At 33.0% G+C, this 18,213-nt stretch overlaps 1 protein-coding gene across 1 annotated transcript in view; it reads left to right on the forward strand.

Moving 5' to 3' along the window:
* Window positions 1-1,187: 1,187 nt before the first annotated feature.
* LOC118198303 (uncharacterized) overlaps window positions 1,188-18,213 on the forward strand; it is a 57,224-nt gene continuing 40,198 nt past the window's right edge. Inside the window, exon 1 of the mRNA XM_085819763.1 lies at window positions 1,188-1,460. Coding sequence (XP_085675889.1) covers window positions 1,316-1,460 — 145 coding nt within the window. The 5' untranslated portion in view covers window positions 1,188-1,315. The remainder of the gene's footprint in view (window positions 1,461-18,213) is intronic.

Here is an 18,213-nt window from a genome sequence, read left to right on the forward strand (position 1 = left end):
ATTCTACCACGTAAAAAATCATCCAAATGCGTCCTTTGTGTCATAACTATTCGGTTATTGCACTGAAATGCTTATAAAACGCCTGCGAACAATTTTACTTCTTTGCCTGTATTCCTTATATATCACTCTCTTACACTCTCGTCATTGTGACGTACCATCGGTGTCATCTAGTTACTTCCTGAAATTTGCATATTATTCTTGAAGATGTGTGTAGTGATTTTACAGGTGATATATTTATTTTAGAGTTCGATTTCGGCGTGACTCCGAATTATCCTTAATTTATGGACATGAGTGTATTTTAATTTATGCTATGACAACACATTTCTCTTAAATAGCTGAGTTTATGTATTAAATTCGAGACAAATTAATATAATTGCGTTTTCGGGACTGGTAACACAAATTTTTTATATCGCCGTGTTTTCTGTTTAAATTTGAAGCATATATACCTTACGTTTTGCAGAGTGGCAAAGCAATCGCTGAGTTTTTAATCAGAAGTTTATTAAATTAGCGTAATATACATATATATATATATGTAAAGGGCGCGGACACCATGGGCCACCACAGGACACCATTGAGAAATCTTATGTAAACATTGACCTTCTTGTTCTAAAGGTCGAGTGTGGCAAGTTTCATTAAGATAGGAATTAAATTGTAGATTTGTATAAAACACAAACATTCGTTTATATATAGTTATATATAGATTTTATATATACATTTTAAATTAACGTTTATGTATAGATTTTAACCTAATTTGATCATTTTATAATGAAGATTATGTTTTCCACATAATAGAGATAATTTCAAACATTACTATTACTAGGACCTTTTATTCTTCCTGCTTTTTTCCCCTTTATTCGTCATATAAACGTTTAACTTTGGTTAAATGAAGTTTGTAAATAAATTTGTGCTTAACAGCAGTATATGCTGCATTCATCGAATAAATAATAATACCGAGTTTAGTTGTTTTAAATTTTAAGTTCTTTACTAAATGCATAAATTTTCAGAAGAGAATAGGAATTATTTAAATACGTTTTCTAAATGCAATCCAAGGTTTAGAAAACCCAGTCGCCATTGGAAAAAGCAATTTTTCTTCCGCAGAACTGCAGGTAATTTGAATACATATTGGCAATCAAAATAAATTCGTCTGTGATTCTTCCCGTGTCCGAGACAGGAGAACAGCGGTTTGGGGTAACTGTCTCGAATACAGTTATTAGTGAAGAGTTGTAGCCCTACACGCAGGAATAAAACAGGGGAAACAATACCTCGCGTAGTCAGCCGATTAAATCCAGGAGTTTCAAACTGAAATAAGAAGACCATGAGAAGGAAATTCCTTTGTTGCCATTTTTATATCTCTGTCTTTGGAATCTTTTGTTGTAATGAGGTTAAAGTTCGATGCCAGTTTTACGCAACAACAAAAGGAGAGTTTGTAAACGCTAAAATGATTCTTTTTGCATATTGCAGTAAGTAAATTAATTTCTGTATTTGATTAAATATCATTTTGGTGTTGTTTTACTGGATAATGGGATTTCGAACCTAAATCTAATTATTCCCTTTAAAATACTTTATTTTATTTAAGATATTTTAATGCGGACTCCGTTATCATTATTATGTATGTTAAATATATTATAAAATGTATAAAAGTTTTAAAGCACTATTTAAGACTTTATCAGACTAAACGTTTTTAGCCTTTTAGAACTTTTTTCAGGTAATAAGAATTTTCAAAACAAAACATTTAAATTAATACATTATGTACATGTTCAGGTAAAAGGGATTATTTAATTTATACATTAATCTCTGGTTATTAATCATAATCATTAATCGTCTTATTGATCTTGATGCATTTCTTTGAATTTCTAAACTACTAGCGAATTTATATAATATCCGAAAGAAAGTGGTAAATTTGATCAATATGAAAAAATTTTACACTTTTGGAAGCGATTATGTGTAATTTTTCAATTTGATTGACAATAAATGATCTCCCGTAGTTTTAAGTTTGATTTATCATATTTTATATTACGATGTATAGTCACAGGTAATTATTACCAAGATGATAATCATATTTAATCTCCAGATTAAGAACATTAAATGCACTAGGGTAGTTTATTAATATTTAGTTCATAGCATATTATTTATGTAAGATGAAAAATATAAACTAAAATTCTAAATTAAATTTGCAACAGCCCTTTAACTTCCTATTTTAGTTTGGGTATCCTTCTGTTTCTAAAAATATTAGTTGCCTATGATAAACCTCTCTAAACTACGTCATTTAAAATTAATGCACATCATATAATTTTTACATAACGGTGGTGAAATAGATGTTTTTGTGAACTGAAATTCAAGCAGTAATTATAATTTTAGACAGTTGTTTATTAATCAATCAAATAATACCGAAATCGAAACTAATGAACTTTGAATTAAATTTCGTCCTCAGCACTTTGCACTTGCTTTTTACTTTTCAGCCCATCTAAATTAGACTCGACCTACCTATTTAGACTCAGTCTATTGTGCGTTTATGTCTTATCTCATCGATATCAAAAATATAAATTTTCTGAAAAAGGTACCGTTAGTGTGCTAAGCTATTTGTGGTCGCAAATGTCAATTAAAATAAAGATGAATATTTAAAAATCTGCCTCGGCTGCCAGTGTGTTCTTCATTGTGGATCTCTTTAGTATGCTTCAACATCTATCTGTGCCATTAACGATACATCCCAAGATATTACCTATATGTTTATACTTTGCATAAATTATACTATAAAGTTATGTCGAATTCAGGATGTTAATGATATTGCAATGTATTACAATAACATGCAAAATTATTCATAAAATTAAATATTTATTTTAAGTTATTAAAATTACAGAAAGGTTGGAGCATTTATGTGTGTAAAATAATGCCATTGCAAATGATTTTCTTACACTTATGGTGAATGCATGTTCTCCATATTTTTTTCTATGTTTTGACTATATAATTATGTTACTCAACTGAAGGCTGTAAATAATTTATATGTCACTGCTTCCAAAAGATAACTTTATAATAAACAACTTACAAATAACAATTTAAATAACAAACAACAATTTAAAATTACAGTAACTTTAATTGTGGTGTAATGCCGATATTCGGTTCCATTAGAATTATTGTCGAATATTAATAAGCCAAAGCTGATGAGAAGAAACTGTTTTAGATCAGTCGGGAACTGAAATTAACTACAGCTTTGGCAAATTACTCTGTGGAACACCAAATGATATCTAGATATACGTATAAATATGTTTCATAAAATCAAAACAGAGGTTATTGCTTATATATTAGTGATAAAAATTATTCCTGTATATATGAAGTTCGGAAATATAATTAAAAAACAAAAGGATCACTGAGCAGATCTTCAAGATGCTGTTCCTTCCGTTTTCATAATACACATCAACGTTTTTGGTTGTGAACGATATAGGAGATGTTTCATTTACTTTTAATATTTCAAAAGCATGTTGTTCAATATAGCTCATGTTAATCTCGTAAAAGTCATTTTCCCAGACTTTTTAAGTAATAATTTGCAAAAATTGTTATCTTATACAATATTCTGCAATGAACGTCAAAAGAAAAATACATTTCTAACATCTTAACACTTGATCGATTGCCCTTTAACTTCCCTTCTTCCCTAGTGTCTAATTGTTCTTCATTTGTACACAGTCATCTGCACCCAAGATAAAACCTAACGGTTATGATAAAATTTAGGCTCGGTGGCGCAGTGGCTAGCGCAGCAGCACCACAGGTCCTGGGTTCGGACACCAGGCTGGGCAACGTCGACTTAGCCTTTCATCCCTTTATTTCCATCCCTTGGGTCGATAAAATGAGTGCCAAGTTCGCTTGGGGACTTAACAGAAGAGGTCCTGTGACCAAGCTGACCACTTGTTCAGGGCATATACTTACGCACCCCGGAGCCCACGGTCAAGAAAGCAGATTTCAGGGCACTGCAAGGCCTTGGCCCATTAGGGCTGTTTGCGCCACTAAAAATTAGTTTTTAGTTATGATAAAATTTAGTAATTAAATGCGCATTGCAAGCTTCTATATGTGTATATATTTACTTTTTTTTTCAGCGACAATATATATTTTATATATTTTGTTATTTTTCCTGCTCACACTGGTCTACACTAAGGAGGAAAAAAGAATTCACGAAGAAAAAAGCGCGGGTGCCTTAAATATTGAAATTTGTTTTCAATGGAATTTTAATTTTACTAAATAAATAACTAATTCACAAAACCGGAAACTCGAAGAAAGTTATTTTCTGGGAGGCTTTCCTCTCTAAATTTTCTCAGCACATCAAACATTATTACGTTAATTACATAAAATATTTATGAAATATTTTGTACATGTACTTAAATTTTTATACACGTAAAAAACACATTTTCGTACATGTGCATTTTTGCATTTAAACAAATTTTTGTTTGCTTTATTTTCATGGTTTCAATTTATTACGTTCTGTAAAAATATGACGTATACATTTTTAACAAGAGTCATTTATTTTGGAAAGTCAGTTTAGGTTGAATGATTAAGGCAAAGTATACGGGGGCTTAGAACTGGAAACTGAGAAAAGCGAAAAACGGAATTGGACAAGAGACAACATCGGGAACTCTTATTTTTTTTTTTTTTTCTCCATCTAGTTTTTTGAAACTTCGGATTGAAAAAATACATGAAATTTGACATATTTAAATACAATATGAGGATTTGAAAGCTCGGGACAAGTGTCTTATTTGGCATTACATAAATCACATCCTGATCTAAGAGGAAAAGCGAAATAGTTGTAGTAAAGGTTTTAAACTTTTCTCTATAATTTTTAATTAAAAAATTTAATATTAAACTCTTCCTAAAGGTGTTAGACTGTAACCTGAAAATTTCAATTACATTAAAAAATAATAAATAAAAATGAAGTGAAAAGTACAGGAAATCATAGGACTCATAGGACGGAGAATTAGACGTAATTTGCTTCCTGTAAGGAAATAATGAAAGTGGCTGAACAAGTTACTTTGATAATATTTTGTTTTCTATACCAACTACAGAACTATTACATAAGAAAATTATTGAAAACAGGGTTTCAAAGATGTTATAGAGTTTCGTCTTCTTTGGTAACATAAACTACGAGAACTCTGTCTAAGGCTTAAGTGACTTATCACTATGTCTTTGAAATTACGACAGAAACGGCAGAATGAGCTTGTAAAAGATCCTTTTATTTAACTCAGATAAAAGTTCTCAGAAGGCACTGTCGTTCTTACAGAACCAGCCAACATTTATGGCTTAACTCAAAACGTAAAATAATTTAAATTAGACTAAGTTAATCGTAAGTTAGCCAAAAGGCTACACGGACACAAAACGCGCAGGTTGGCTCAGATCTAAAGTCGCCATGACAAACTTAATGGCGAGAATAACGCAGGGCTGCAAATAACCAGCTCTCAAGAGAATCAAATTAACAAACGTGGTCTACAGCAGGCAGAACCATCTCTAGTTTTACCATCTAAAACCTTCCTTTAAATACTATCTTTTTATACCTCATTTGAATACGCGCGAACTAGAAATTAGCATTCTGGCAGGAAAACGGCAAGTGACAAAGACAGAGAAGCTCTTTAACATGAAATAACTGGTTAAATGTATACTCAACAATGTGTTCAAACAGTGTTTCAAACAAATTTTCAATGATGTTATCTTAAAGACGCATTTTGATTTTTTAGACAAAACATGTTAAATGTTTTAATAGATAGGATAAAAATGTGAAGCCGCTCAATTTTGTTTTATTTTAAAATCAGGGTGTTTCTTAAACATTTTGGTGTGGGGACATCATAATATTTTTGAAAATTTTGTTGTACCCCATAAGCATAGCGCAAATCCCATACACGCATGAGTGAAACTATCAGTTTCTTCACTTATACTCTAATATATTATTGCAGTTTTAGGTCATTCATTTTTGAAGTAAAATGAACGTTTCTATTATAATAGAATTCGTCGAAACGTTTTCGTTCTTTCTTTGTCTGCATCTGTTTCCAAATACATTATGTAAAAATATTTGGTAATTTTAAAATTATTATAATAAGTTAAAAAAATATCAAAATTGCTAGAATTTTTGGTGACCCCCTACTGCAGGTAACGCGACCGCAGTTGGGCTCGCGACACGCAGTTTAACAAATCTGTTCTAAATAATGCATTGATTACACGAATAAAACTAATTTTAATCCACCCTATTAAAACTAACTGTAATTTTTTTAATGCTTGGATGAGCAAAAACACAATTTTTCCTTTCCTTGTGGATATTAATATGTAACGCAGGAAACGAAAAACCTGCATGTTGCTTTGTATTTAAATACGTTACAAACGTGGTTAGGAAACTAACTTAGGAATTAATAAACTAATTTAATTAATTAGATAACTTCCAGTATTTTAAAGAAAATTATGATCTTCAACTTATCGAAAAAAGCAATCTAAATAATATCAACATCACTCAATTCAGGGTCTTGAATATTTTTAGTTAAAAAATTCGTTTGTCGAGAAAAGTAAACATTAAACTTTAATAAATTTAATTTTTTGGAAATTTTTAGTTTGAGTTAATGAAAATTTTTAATTATCTAATTTCTATTTTATATGAAAGTTGTAATGACATTGACTTCTCGTTATCTACAAGCTCTTACATTAAGTAACAGAATTCAAATCTTTTATAATTTAATATAAGGCTTCTGTTGATATATTGGATCTGAATCCTAATACAAAGAATTTAAATGTACAAATTTGGAATTTGATTTTAATATTATGTATCGAGAAAATATCTTTTCCAATAAAAATTTATATCACAAACATACATCACTTTTGCAAACTTTAATTTTACAAAGTAGTTTCATTTTTAACGTCTGTTGTAAATCAATGAATAGGAAAGAAGAATTTTTGTAACAGTTAGTAGCTGCTGTCTCCAGATGCAGATTTACAGTTTTATGTTGAAAAGTGAAAAAAAAAAAAAATCGACAGTTCTTCATATGTTTATTTTAAGATCTTCTGAGAAAAAATTAATTAAATAGAAGCTATCGTAGATATGTTTGTGTGTGATTATGGCAAAGCCTCGAGGGCTATCTGCCTAAGGGGAGGGATGCCTTCGTGGAGGACTTTCTAAGGAAAACTGGCTCGTATACACGTTACTCATGTAACAGATAACATATATACATAATAACAGACTGCTCGCCTTTTGGAAATAATTTTCATCCTTCTTCAACTGTCCTATCTTATTGGATCTGCTATTTTGTAGAAAAAATGATAACCTTACTTTGTAATCCTAATGGAGGACAACAATATGGTAGCTATGGCGACAGACATCTCACAAGGAAGTTTTGGTTACCTTGAGCTCTTAAAATGTGAAAATGAAGTAAAAAAAAAATAAAGTGAAAATCAGTCTTCACCAAACTTCAGTTTTAGATACGTTGCATTTGCTCTTTGCTTCTTAGACAGCTAGTTGTTACTCCTAATTATTTTTTCAAAATTCTGGATTCTTGGAATTGTTGAGTTTTTCACGAAAATGTATGTTTATTGCACAACTTTATGTGTATTGGCTAAAAAAATGTTTGTTAACAAGAGTAAAGAAATGTTAAATTTGGCCAAGAGCTGGAAGCTTCTTGATTGCAACCACATGTTTACGCATCTATACATTACCAATATTCAAATGATTATATATTTATATACTCACAGGTTGATTCGCTACTGCGTGCTAGGTGTACAAACTTCTGGGGGTCGTAGATTCCCAAAGGGAGTATACCCGAAGGTTGTATACCCAAAGGGAAACTGAGATTATATAATAAAGCTGGGTCGGAAACGTAGTCGCAGCGTGATAAACGGAATTGCTGGAAAATCTCTAAAAGTTCCGCGCTGAAAATAATCATTCGACAACAGCCGGCAGAGGTAGGAGATCTTTCGACATAAAGTATGACTAAACAGACTTAATAACTAGCAGAATGGAAGGTGTCATAAATGTGGAGCTGGCAGATATGCGTCTAGCTATTATTATTGACTGTAAAGGGCGAGCCGCTGTATGCCTATATCAGAAGCGCTATTTGATGATGTCGAATCACTAAATATCTGTAGGGCTGAATCAAATATTATGTGAAAAGAGGTTCCTTCAAGAAACGTACCATGAGTCGGAGTCGAATGACACGGACGCCTGAGATCGAAAAATTGGTGCTTCTTTTTGCAGAAGATAACCAAGGCACTTACCAAGGCAGTGGCAGTCATTTACTAGCTCCTGTCTTTTCCACACCACCGTCTAGAGCAGAAGTTCTCAACCAAGTGGGAATGCCCTGGGAAAATACGGTCAATCTTTTATTTGTCTGTTAAGTATTTCGTTTTAGTTTATGAACATAAAAAACTAATTTTATTCAAGATTGCGTATTTATCAACATTTTTCTATACTTTTCTTGTTTAATTTATAAAACACATTAAAAAGCAATCTAACTTTATATAAATATATATGTATTTTTCTAGCTTTGAAAGGAGGGGAGATGTTAGTCTAGAAATAGTAAAACTAGAGTATGTGTCAAAAAAGATTGAGAAGTACTGTCTAGAGGATCCTAATGTCGAATCAAGTGCACCCTTACCACGAGCAGAGAGTACACTTAATGCACCCTGATGATTACTTACATATGGCTGCTTTTATTCAAAAGAGAGTGACGGACATCCTTTTTCCAACTACTGTCTTATTCACAGACGAGATATACTTCACCAGGAAAAGATACGTGCATACACATAACTCGTATTGTAGGGTTCTCCTTAGTTTTACCAACTAGTTATCTTAATTTTTGGTATCCTTTCTGAATTCTGTTATTTCCTCGCCAGGATATAAATTAAGGAGGTGAACGAGAATAATTAAACGGTTGAAACAAAAAGGTGAGACAGTGCGTCATTTCGCCAGTGAAGCGCACGTTTGCTATTTTGTTCTCCAATTGTTTATCTTAATAGCGGCTACGTATTCTGGTCATTTACTACTATATCGCCGCTGTAGGTTTCTGAGTCAACATGTTAGATTAAATTAAAGTGTGTAGTGTAGTACTACATGTTTACCTTTTGAATTTATTGTTAAATTATCTTACATTAAATTACAAGTTTTCGCCGAAAGTTATTCTAGGCACGTAATTCGTGCATTTGTTAAATAGTTGTGATTAAAAAAGGGCTTTTGCACCCTTTCTTTGTTGTGCTCATCTTCATGCCTGTACGAGAAGTCGCCAGGTTTGACCATTGAGATCTAGTCACATTGTATGATAGCAAAGAAGGTTAGATCTTATGCCATGTATTGACGGTAGAGAATTCTTATGCTTTACATACATGTGGAACACAGCATTAATTTGCTTTACGTGTTTGGTCCGAAATGGTGGGAGACCACTTAACCCTCTGACTGCCAAGGCAGTATATATATGGCCTAGAATATTTTTTGAGACGTTTCAAAGGAAGTATATGTACATGAATTTTGAAATATGTCGAAGATATTAAACCAATATTTTAAAAGCACATAAATACAGGTAAAAGCTACTAGGAGCAATTTGGCATTAAAATTAAAGAAATACCTCTTTCTCATGACAGTTTTGGGAATCTTGTGCTTTCTTAGCGAAGCCGTAGTAGGCTCATATTTCTTGGCTATTCATTTGGATAGACAAGGACTTTTCTTTTTTGGAAAAGTCTTACCTGTACTTTTGAATGAGTCCAGCAGTCACTGTATAAGGTATTTCTCCCACCTTCTTAGCATGTCTTCGTAGTGTAGTGGTCAGCACGCTCGGCTTGTATTCGGTAGGTCTGTGGTTCTATTCCCAGCGAAGGCGTTGCTTATTTTCCATAGCTCCTGCTTTACAAAAAATAACCTAATGTCTGTACAACTGAACCATGAAGTATAGTTCTTGAATAGTGGAGCTGTAGCCCATTTCAACTGTGACATCGGGAGAACTGAAATGGTACATTTCGACAATGTTCGGGCGGGGTGATCCCATTGGCATGCACGCTTGCCGGATCTTTCCTCCGTTTTCTTTTACGTTCAGGCACATGAAAAGTTCGGTCCACAATACACGCATGGAGGATCTCATCCCGAGGAACTATGTAGCTGTCGTGGTCGTCGGAGAGCAACACGGAAAATTTCAAAACATCAGTGATTCCATGCGGCAAGCCATGTGTCATGCTTGTGTTGCAGTCAGTAACTGAAAATTCGAGCACGCATAATTCGCATGAACTCTTTTAATATCGCAATTGTTATGTTTTTATGAATAAAATCTCTTTCATTTCTTGTGTTCTGTGCGAAGATGCATAAAAGTGTGGTATTTCCAATCATGCACTGCCGTCTGATTATAATTCATCTTTGAGTAATCTACTCCCTACAGAAGTTCGTACACGCAGTAGCGAATCACTGTATGTATACAGTGTGTTCCATAAATAGTGCCCAAACTATGCACAGCCAGATTCCTCTTTGGGATTACATAAAAAATGTCTAAAGAACTGTACCTGTACGATCCATAGTTTACGAGAAAAATACGTCACAGCCGGTGTAACGAAAAAACACGTATTGGACACATCACCAGCAGTAATTGCATATCTTTTCAGAAGGTAACATTCAAAATGTTCGCTGCGCATATCGGCAGAAGAACGCTGGTCTGTAAATGTAAGGCATACTCGGGGATAGCCCATTTGGAACACATCTGTTGTCTGAATGGCTCTTTGGACAGTCCTACTTGGCATTTCTCTGTGATGTCTTAACCGAGTTCCTCGATGACTACTCCTAGCGGCAATACACGGCCTTTGATTCCAGCATGATGAGGCTCAGGCGCATTTCTGTGTTCCTGTAAGTGATTTGCTGGATATAGCATACTTCGGCCGCTGGATTGGACATAGGGGGTCTGGTTCTGTGGCCGCACCGATCTCCAGATTTCTCACCGTTGCATTTTTTCCTATGGGGTCACCTCAAGGAATTAGTATATCAAGACAGTGATTACACAAACGGACGTAGTTGTTCTTCTGCAGGATGCTTGCACTTCGGTGGACATCGCGCTGCCGCGACGTGTGCTCTCATCCATTCCGTAGCACTCAGGCCTGCCTCGTTATGCACGGCGGACACTTTGAACGTCTGCATGTATAAATACTGCTGTTGAGATGTTAAATAAAGTGTTTTTTCGTTACATCGACTGTGGCGTATTTTTCTCGTAAAGTATGGATCGTACAGGATCTTTGGGCATTTTTTATGTACTCCCTACGAGGAATCTGGCTGTGTACAGTTTGGGCTCTATTTTTGGGATATGTGTGTGTGTTTGAGGAACGAATTTAGCTCGTTGCAGTTAATTTGATCTTACAGGAGTGCTTTATTGGCGAAGACTGCAATTATTCTGCAGTCGCGAATTGAAGTTAGAAGATCACTGAAATTTCGATTACGTTGTAGAAGATGCCATGAAGTCTGAAGAATTACAAAACAACTTGATAATACAAATATATCTTTATTTCTTGTGGATTACTCTAACGGCACATCACATTGGGGACAACCTGCATCCCAAAATTTTGATGATGACGTTTTACAATTTTAATAGAAACAGTCAAGCAAGAGACACCCTTTAGCTAGCAAGGGTAGGCAGAGAAAGAGAGTGCATAGTTGGATTGCCGCGGTATGTATTTTTAAATTATTATTATTGCTTAGGTAAGATTTTTCGTCAGTCTGTTTGGCTAAGAACTATACGCAGTGCGGAAGATTAAGATGACATAATGCGGAATTAGTTTTCAGATATTACGCAGTTTCGAAAGGTTATTAATCTTCCTAGAAGAGAGAGGGTGAAGGGCGCAAACAATAAGGAGAAATTAAAGGGCTATTGGTAATTTAAAGTATAATTCAGAGATGTATATTTTTACCTTATATATATATATATATATATCAAGCAAAGCAGTAAAAACAATTTTGGTCAAGAAAACATCTTGCGCAATATGCTGCAAAATAAGTAAAAAATAAAAATTGTAGAAAGCTCGCCTAAAAGTTACCAAGAGCTGCCGCTCCAAAAGGTTAAAGACGTTTTCAAAAATCAATACACATGAAAAGCAAATCATTAGACATGTAAAACATAAATACAATAAAATTAAATAACAGAAAAAGTTAAAAAGTAAGCGGAAAATGGTAAATTAGCCCAATTCGATATCCAAACAAGCTTTTCAAGGGAAATTTCATTGTTTGAACGTCGAATCAAGCTAACCCCATTACGCGTTTCGCCGAAACAGACAATTGAAACTTTTACGCTAAAAAATTTTTTGACAAAGTGTCTTGGAAATTTTAATAGTCTCAATTCTCTGTTCCAATTTCCCGACGCGTCCGCTTAGAAAGACACATTAAGGTGTTAAAATATGTAAATCAAAATCAAACTTTCTAAATCTAGTCTAAAATTAAAATCAAAACGAAAATAAATAGCGATGAGCTATTAGTCCTAAAAATACAAATACATTCGGGCTGGGCCTGCAAGCTTAAAGATTAACAATTTAATTTTTAAATTGTAGATTTTATAAAACTGTAAGAAAACCTGTAGTTAATAATCAATATAAAATTTAAAAAAAAAAAAAATTGAGAAAAGAACAACTCAGTGGGTCTTGCTAAGACCAAGAAAAAGTTGTAACAAAAGAAACAAAAAACTGACCTTGGCGATGTAAAGCTGTCCCTCTGAAAACATGTAGTAAAATGGCTGCTAACTTTAAGCGTCTTATTTTTGGATGACGTAGGTAGGGGGGAGCGAAGAGTTGTGGGCGTTTAGCCAATGCGAAGTGATTTTCGTTATCTGTAACTCGTCTCCTATTATCGGAGGGGGCCGGAAACCTCGTGAATCGTGTGAAGAGCTCAAAAAATGGCGCTTGGCTTGTAGAAGGATGGAAAAAAATTTTTCGAAGTGAAAATGGCAAATTCAGCTAAAACTATAAAAACTTGGCCATTAAAGCATGAGAAAAAGGAAAAAACAGTAATATGTTAAAAAAGTCGTAATTCTTCAAGCTAGCGGGCGATCAAGCTACTATGAAAAATGAAAAAAGCCCGATTTGTTAATAAAAGCAGTAAAATTGGCCACTAAAGAAATTTAAATTTAAAAATATGTACATAATAGTATTTAAGATTAAAGTGCCAAAATTTTTTTGGAGGAAAGAGAATGAATAAACAAGAATTATCTGTACATTTTTACAATAGATTCTCTGAATTAGTCATCCTTCTTAAACCGTCCGTAGCTTTAGGTATAAAAAATCATTATCTAACTCAAAAAATCTATAATTAGGTAAGGTTAATGCCAGCTTTGGTCAGGGAATTTTTAATTATTTTATGTGGTATTTGGTTACTTTTTAAAATAGTTACGAAGTATAGTATTTCTTCTTGTAAGTGATCCGCAGTATTGCAAATTCTTTTCATTCTAAGTAGCTGTGAATAAATTGTGTTGATTATTACTCTTTTGGAAATATTTGAATTCCAGTTAGTGAGTTTAAGTGTGGAAAAATTAAATTCTCTTCTTTTATCGTAAACTTTAATAAAACGGTAATCAATAATATGTAAATCAAGGTAGACTATATCATGCTGTTCTGTATAGGTTTTATTAAGTTTTAAGCAAGCAGGGTAGATATTAGCGTTTTCTATTTTGTTGTAGTTATTAAATGCTATGACATCATCAATATATCTATAGATGTGTTGGAAAAAGAGACTTTCTTCCGTTCTGAGTGAACGTACATAGGTTAGTTCTTTAGTGAACAGGAATAATTCACAAACTGAAGTTGAAAAATTCCCGCCCATAGGTATTCCCTGTACTTGTTTATATATGTAATTGTCAAACTGAATAAAATTATTGAAGAGAACGCTGGTAAGGAATAGCTGCCATTTTTCGTTGCTGAGAATGGTAGAAATTTGTGGAAATAAATCTGGAAGAGCAAGTAAACTTGTAAAAATTTCTTCGAGTGGTAGAGATGTATAAAGGTTTTCAAAGTCGTAGCATTGGATATGTTCTATTTGAAGGGAATTCAGAGTTTTAATAACTTGTTCATTACTAGAGATCATCCAGTTGCAATGCAAACCTTTAAAATCATAGTTATTGATTAGTTCACGAATCATACGAAGTTTTTGCGCAAAGAGATAATCTATTTCTTTGAGATAACTTTTAGTACTATTAGCTATGAACCTGAATTTAATTGGAGACTTATGAAATTTCGGTAAGGCATAGAGATTTGCAAACCTGTTGTTATATTTCTGGGGTTGTATTTTAAGTCTTTTATGTAGTGCTTTAAATTTATTTAGAAGAATCTGAGTACTGGAAGTTATTTTTTGGTAAGTGCAAGTGTTATTTAACTCTTTATGCAGAAGGTTGTAGTAGAAGTGTTGTCAAAGAATACTAAAATTGTTGCTTGCTTTGTCAATCTTCGTGATGATAAAGTTATGTTGCAATTTTTGAATGAGATCCTCCAGGTGTTCTTTATTGTGTAAAGAGTTGAAATTAGGCGCCTTGAAAAGCAAACATTGAAATTCTTTTATAAGTGCAGCTTTCCATTCAAGAAAAGTTGTAGTGGGTAAATTGGATCTTGTACTAGCAATAATAATAAATTTATCTAGATCATTATTGAATTGTTTGAGGCAGACGTGTCTATTAAGACTGAAAGTAGGACGAAACTTGGTGCCTAGTTGCATAAGGTTACGTAATTCAGTATTTTCTACAATATTAAGATCTCCTGTGACTATATGTTGGTGGAAAGGATCGACATATTTTTTGTAGACAGGCATTTGGCAGTAACAAGTGCTATTATCTTTTATAACGTGGTGGTTTATAACTTGTTGACCCAAGGTTTTTTCAAATTTAAAACAGGGTTTAATCTGGACTGGTTGGTTAGGAAGCAAGTGCTGATATTTTTTGAAAATGCTAGGAATTTTGAACTTATCGTAAGAAGGGTGTTTGAACTGAATAGTACAAAAAAGTTTTTTGCGAAAGAAACTACTGTTTTTTAGTTTAAAATTGCAGAAGTCTAAAATAAGATCCTTGACTATTTTGGAGCATTGAGACGGTTGATTTACTGTTTTAATCAGATTCCATAAGGTAGTATTCTTAAAGGTATGAAGAAGTTTTATGGCATTTTTAACGAAGTCTTGATGTCCAAGGTAGGAATTAAGATTATGAATAATTAATTTCAGATCTTGTGTCGAAAAAATTTTTTTGTTTTTAGCATCACCTCCTCTAGTTCCTCTGTTAGTAGTAGTGCTAAAAAATCTGAATTGTCCATATATAGAAATCTCGTGCTGCCTATTAGTGGTATTACTGAGATATGCATTCAGTCCGTAAGGATAAAGTGACTTATTTTGAAGTATGTAAACCGACTCCTTAAATCATCAACATAATTTTGATCACATAGAAATTAACGTGCTTGATATTGTTCCTAACACCAAACTTCGACTGTTTAAGGAGTCGATTTACATACTTCAAAATAAGTCACTTTATCCTTACGGACTGAATGCATATCTCAGTAATACCACTAATAGGCAGCACGAGATTTCTATATATGGACAATTCAGATTTTTTAGCACTACTACTAACAGAGGAACTAGAGGAGGTGATGCTAAAAACAAAAAATTTTTTTCGACACAAGATCTGAAATTAATTATTCATAATCTTAATTCCTACCTTGGACATCAAGACTTCGTTAAAAATGCCATAAAACTTCTTCATACCTTTAAGAATACTACCTTATGGAATCTGATTAAAACAGTAAATCAACCGTCTCAATGCTCCAAAATAGTCAAGGATCTTATTTTAGACTTCTGCAATTTTAAACTAAAAAACAGTAGTTTCTTTCGCAAAAAACTTTTTTGTACTATTCAGTTCAAACACCCTTCTTACGATAAGTTCAAAATTCCTAGCATTTTCAAAAAATATCAGCACTTGCTTCCTAACCAACCAGTCCAGATTAAACCCTGTTTTAAATTTGAAAAAACCTTGGGTCAACAAGTTATAAACCACCACGTTATAAAAGATAATAGCACTTGTTACTGCCAAATGCCTGTCTACAAAAAATATGTCGATCCTTTCCACCAACATATAGTCACAGGAGATCTTAATATTGTAGAAAATACTGAATTACGTAACCTTATGCAACTAGGCACCAAGTTTCGTCCTACTTTCAGTCTTAATAGACACGTCTGCCTCAAACAATTCAATAATGATCTAGATAAATTTATTATTATTGCTAGTACAAGATCCAATTTACCCACTACAACTTTTCTTGAATGGAAAGCTGCACTTATAAAAGAATTTCAATGTTTGCTTTTCAAGGCGCCTAATTTCAACTCTTTACACAATAAAAAACACCTGGAGGATCTCATTCAAAAATTGCAACATAACTTTATCATCACGAAGATTGACAAAGCAAGCAACAATTTTAGTATTCTTTGACAACACTTCTACTACAACCTTCTGCATAAAGAGTTAAATAACACTTGCACTTACCAAAAAATAACTTCCAGTACTCAGATTCTTCTAAATAAATTTAAAGCACTACATAAAAGACTTAAAATACAACCCCAGAAATATAACAACAGGTTTGCAAATCTCTATGCCTTACCGAAATTTCATAAGTCTCCAATTAAATTCAGGTTCATAGCTAATAGTACTAAAAGTTATCTCAAAGAAATAGATTATCTCTTTGCGCAAAAACTTCGTATGATTCGTGAACTAATCAATAACTATGATTTTAAAGGTTTGCATTGCAACTGGATGATCTCTAGTAATGAACAAGTTATTAAAACTCTGAATTCCCTTCAAATAGAACATATCCAATGCTACGACTTTGAAAACCTTTATACATCTCTACCACTCGAAGAAATTTTTACAAGTTTACTTGCTCTTCCAGATTTATTTCCACAAATTTCTACCATTCTCAGCAACGAAAAATGGCAGCTATTCCTTACCAGCGTTCTCTTCAATAATTTTATTCAGTTTGACAATTACATATATAAACAAGTACAGGGAATACCTATGGGCGGGAATTTTTCAACTTCAGTTTGTGAATTATTCCTGTTCACTAAAGAACTAACCTATGTACGTTCACTCAGAACGGAAGAAAGTCTCTTTTTCCAACACATCTATAGATATATTGATGATGTCATAGCATTTAATAACTACAACAAAATAGAAAACGCTAATATCTACCCTGCTTGCTTAAAACTTAATAAAACCTATACAGAACAGCATGATATAGTCTACCTTGATTTACATATTATTGATTACCGTTTTATTAAAGTTTACGATAAAAGAAGAGAATTTAATTTTTCCACACTTAAACTCACTAACTGGAATTCAAATATTTCCAAAAGAGTAATAATCAACACAATTTATTCACAGCTACTTAGAATGAAAAGAATTTGCAATACTGCGGATCACTTACAAGAAGAAATACTATACTTCGTAACTATTTTAAAAAGTAACCAAATACCACATAAAATAATTAAAAATTCCCTGACCAAAGCTGGCATTAACCTTACCTAATTATAGATTTTTTGAGTTAGATAATGATTTTTTATACCTAAAGCTACGGACGGTTTAAGAAGGATGACTAATTCAGAGAATCTATTGTAAAAATGTACAGATAATTCTTGTTTATTCATTCTCTTTCCTCCAAAAAAATTTTGGCACTTTAATCTTAAATACTATTATGTACATATTTTTAAATTTAAATTTCTTTAGTGGCCAATTTTACTGCTTTTATTAACAAATCGGGCTTTTTTCATTTTTCATAGTAGCTTGATCGCCCGCTAGCTTGAAGAATTACGACTTTTTTAACATATTACTGTTTTTTCCTTTTTCTCATGCTTTAATGGCCAAGTTTTTATAGTTTTAGCTGAATTTGCCATTTTCACTTCGAAAAATTTTTTTCCATCCTTCTACAAGCCAAGCGCCATTTTTTGAGCTCTTCACACGATTCACGAGGTTTCCGGCCCCCTCCGATAATAGGAGACGAGTTACAGATAACGAAAATCACTTCGCATTGGCTAAACGCCCACAACTCTTCGCTCCCCCCTACCTACGTCATCCAAAAATAAGACGCTTAAAGTTAGCAGCCATTTTACTACATGTTTTCAGAGGGACAGCTTTACATCGCCAAGGTCAGTTTTTTGTTTCTTTTGTTACAACTTTTTCTTGGTCTTAGCAAGACCCACTGAGTTGTTCTTTTCTCAATTTTTTTTTTTTTTAA

The sequence above is a fragment of the Stegodyphus dumicola genome, chromosome 7 (assembly GCF_044657685.1).
Source record: "Stegodyphus dumicola isolate Sdum_Otavi_A_Nest chromosome 7, ASM4465768v1".
NCBI classification, from domain to species: Eukaryota; Metazoa; Arthropoda; class Arachnida; order Araneae; family Eresidae; genus Stegodyphus; species Stegodyphus dumicola.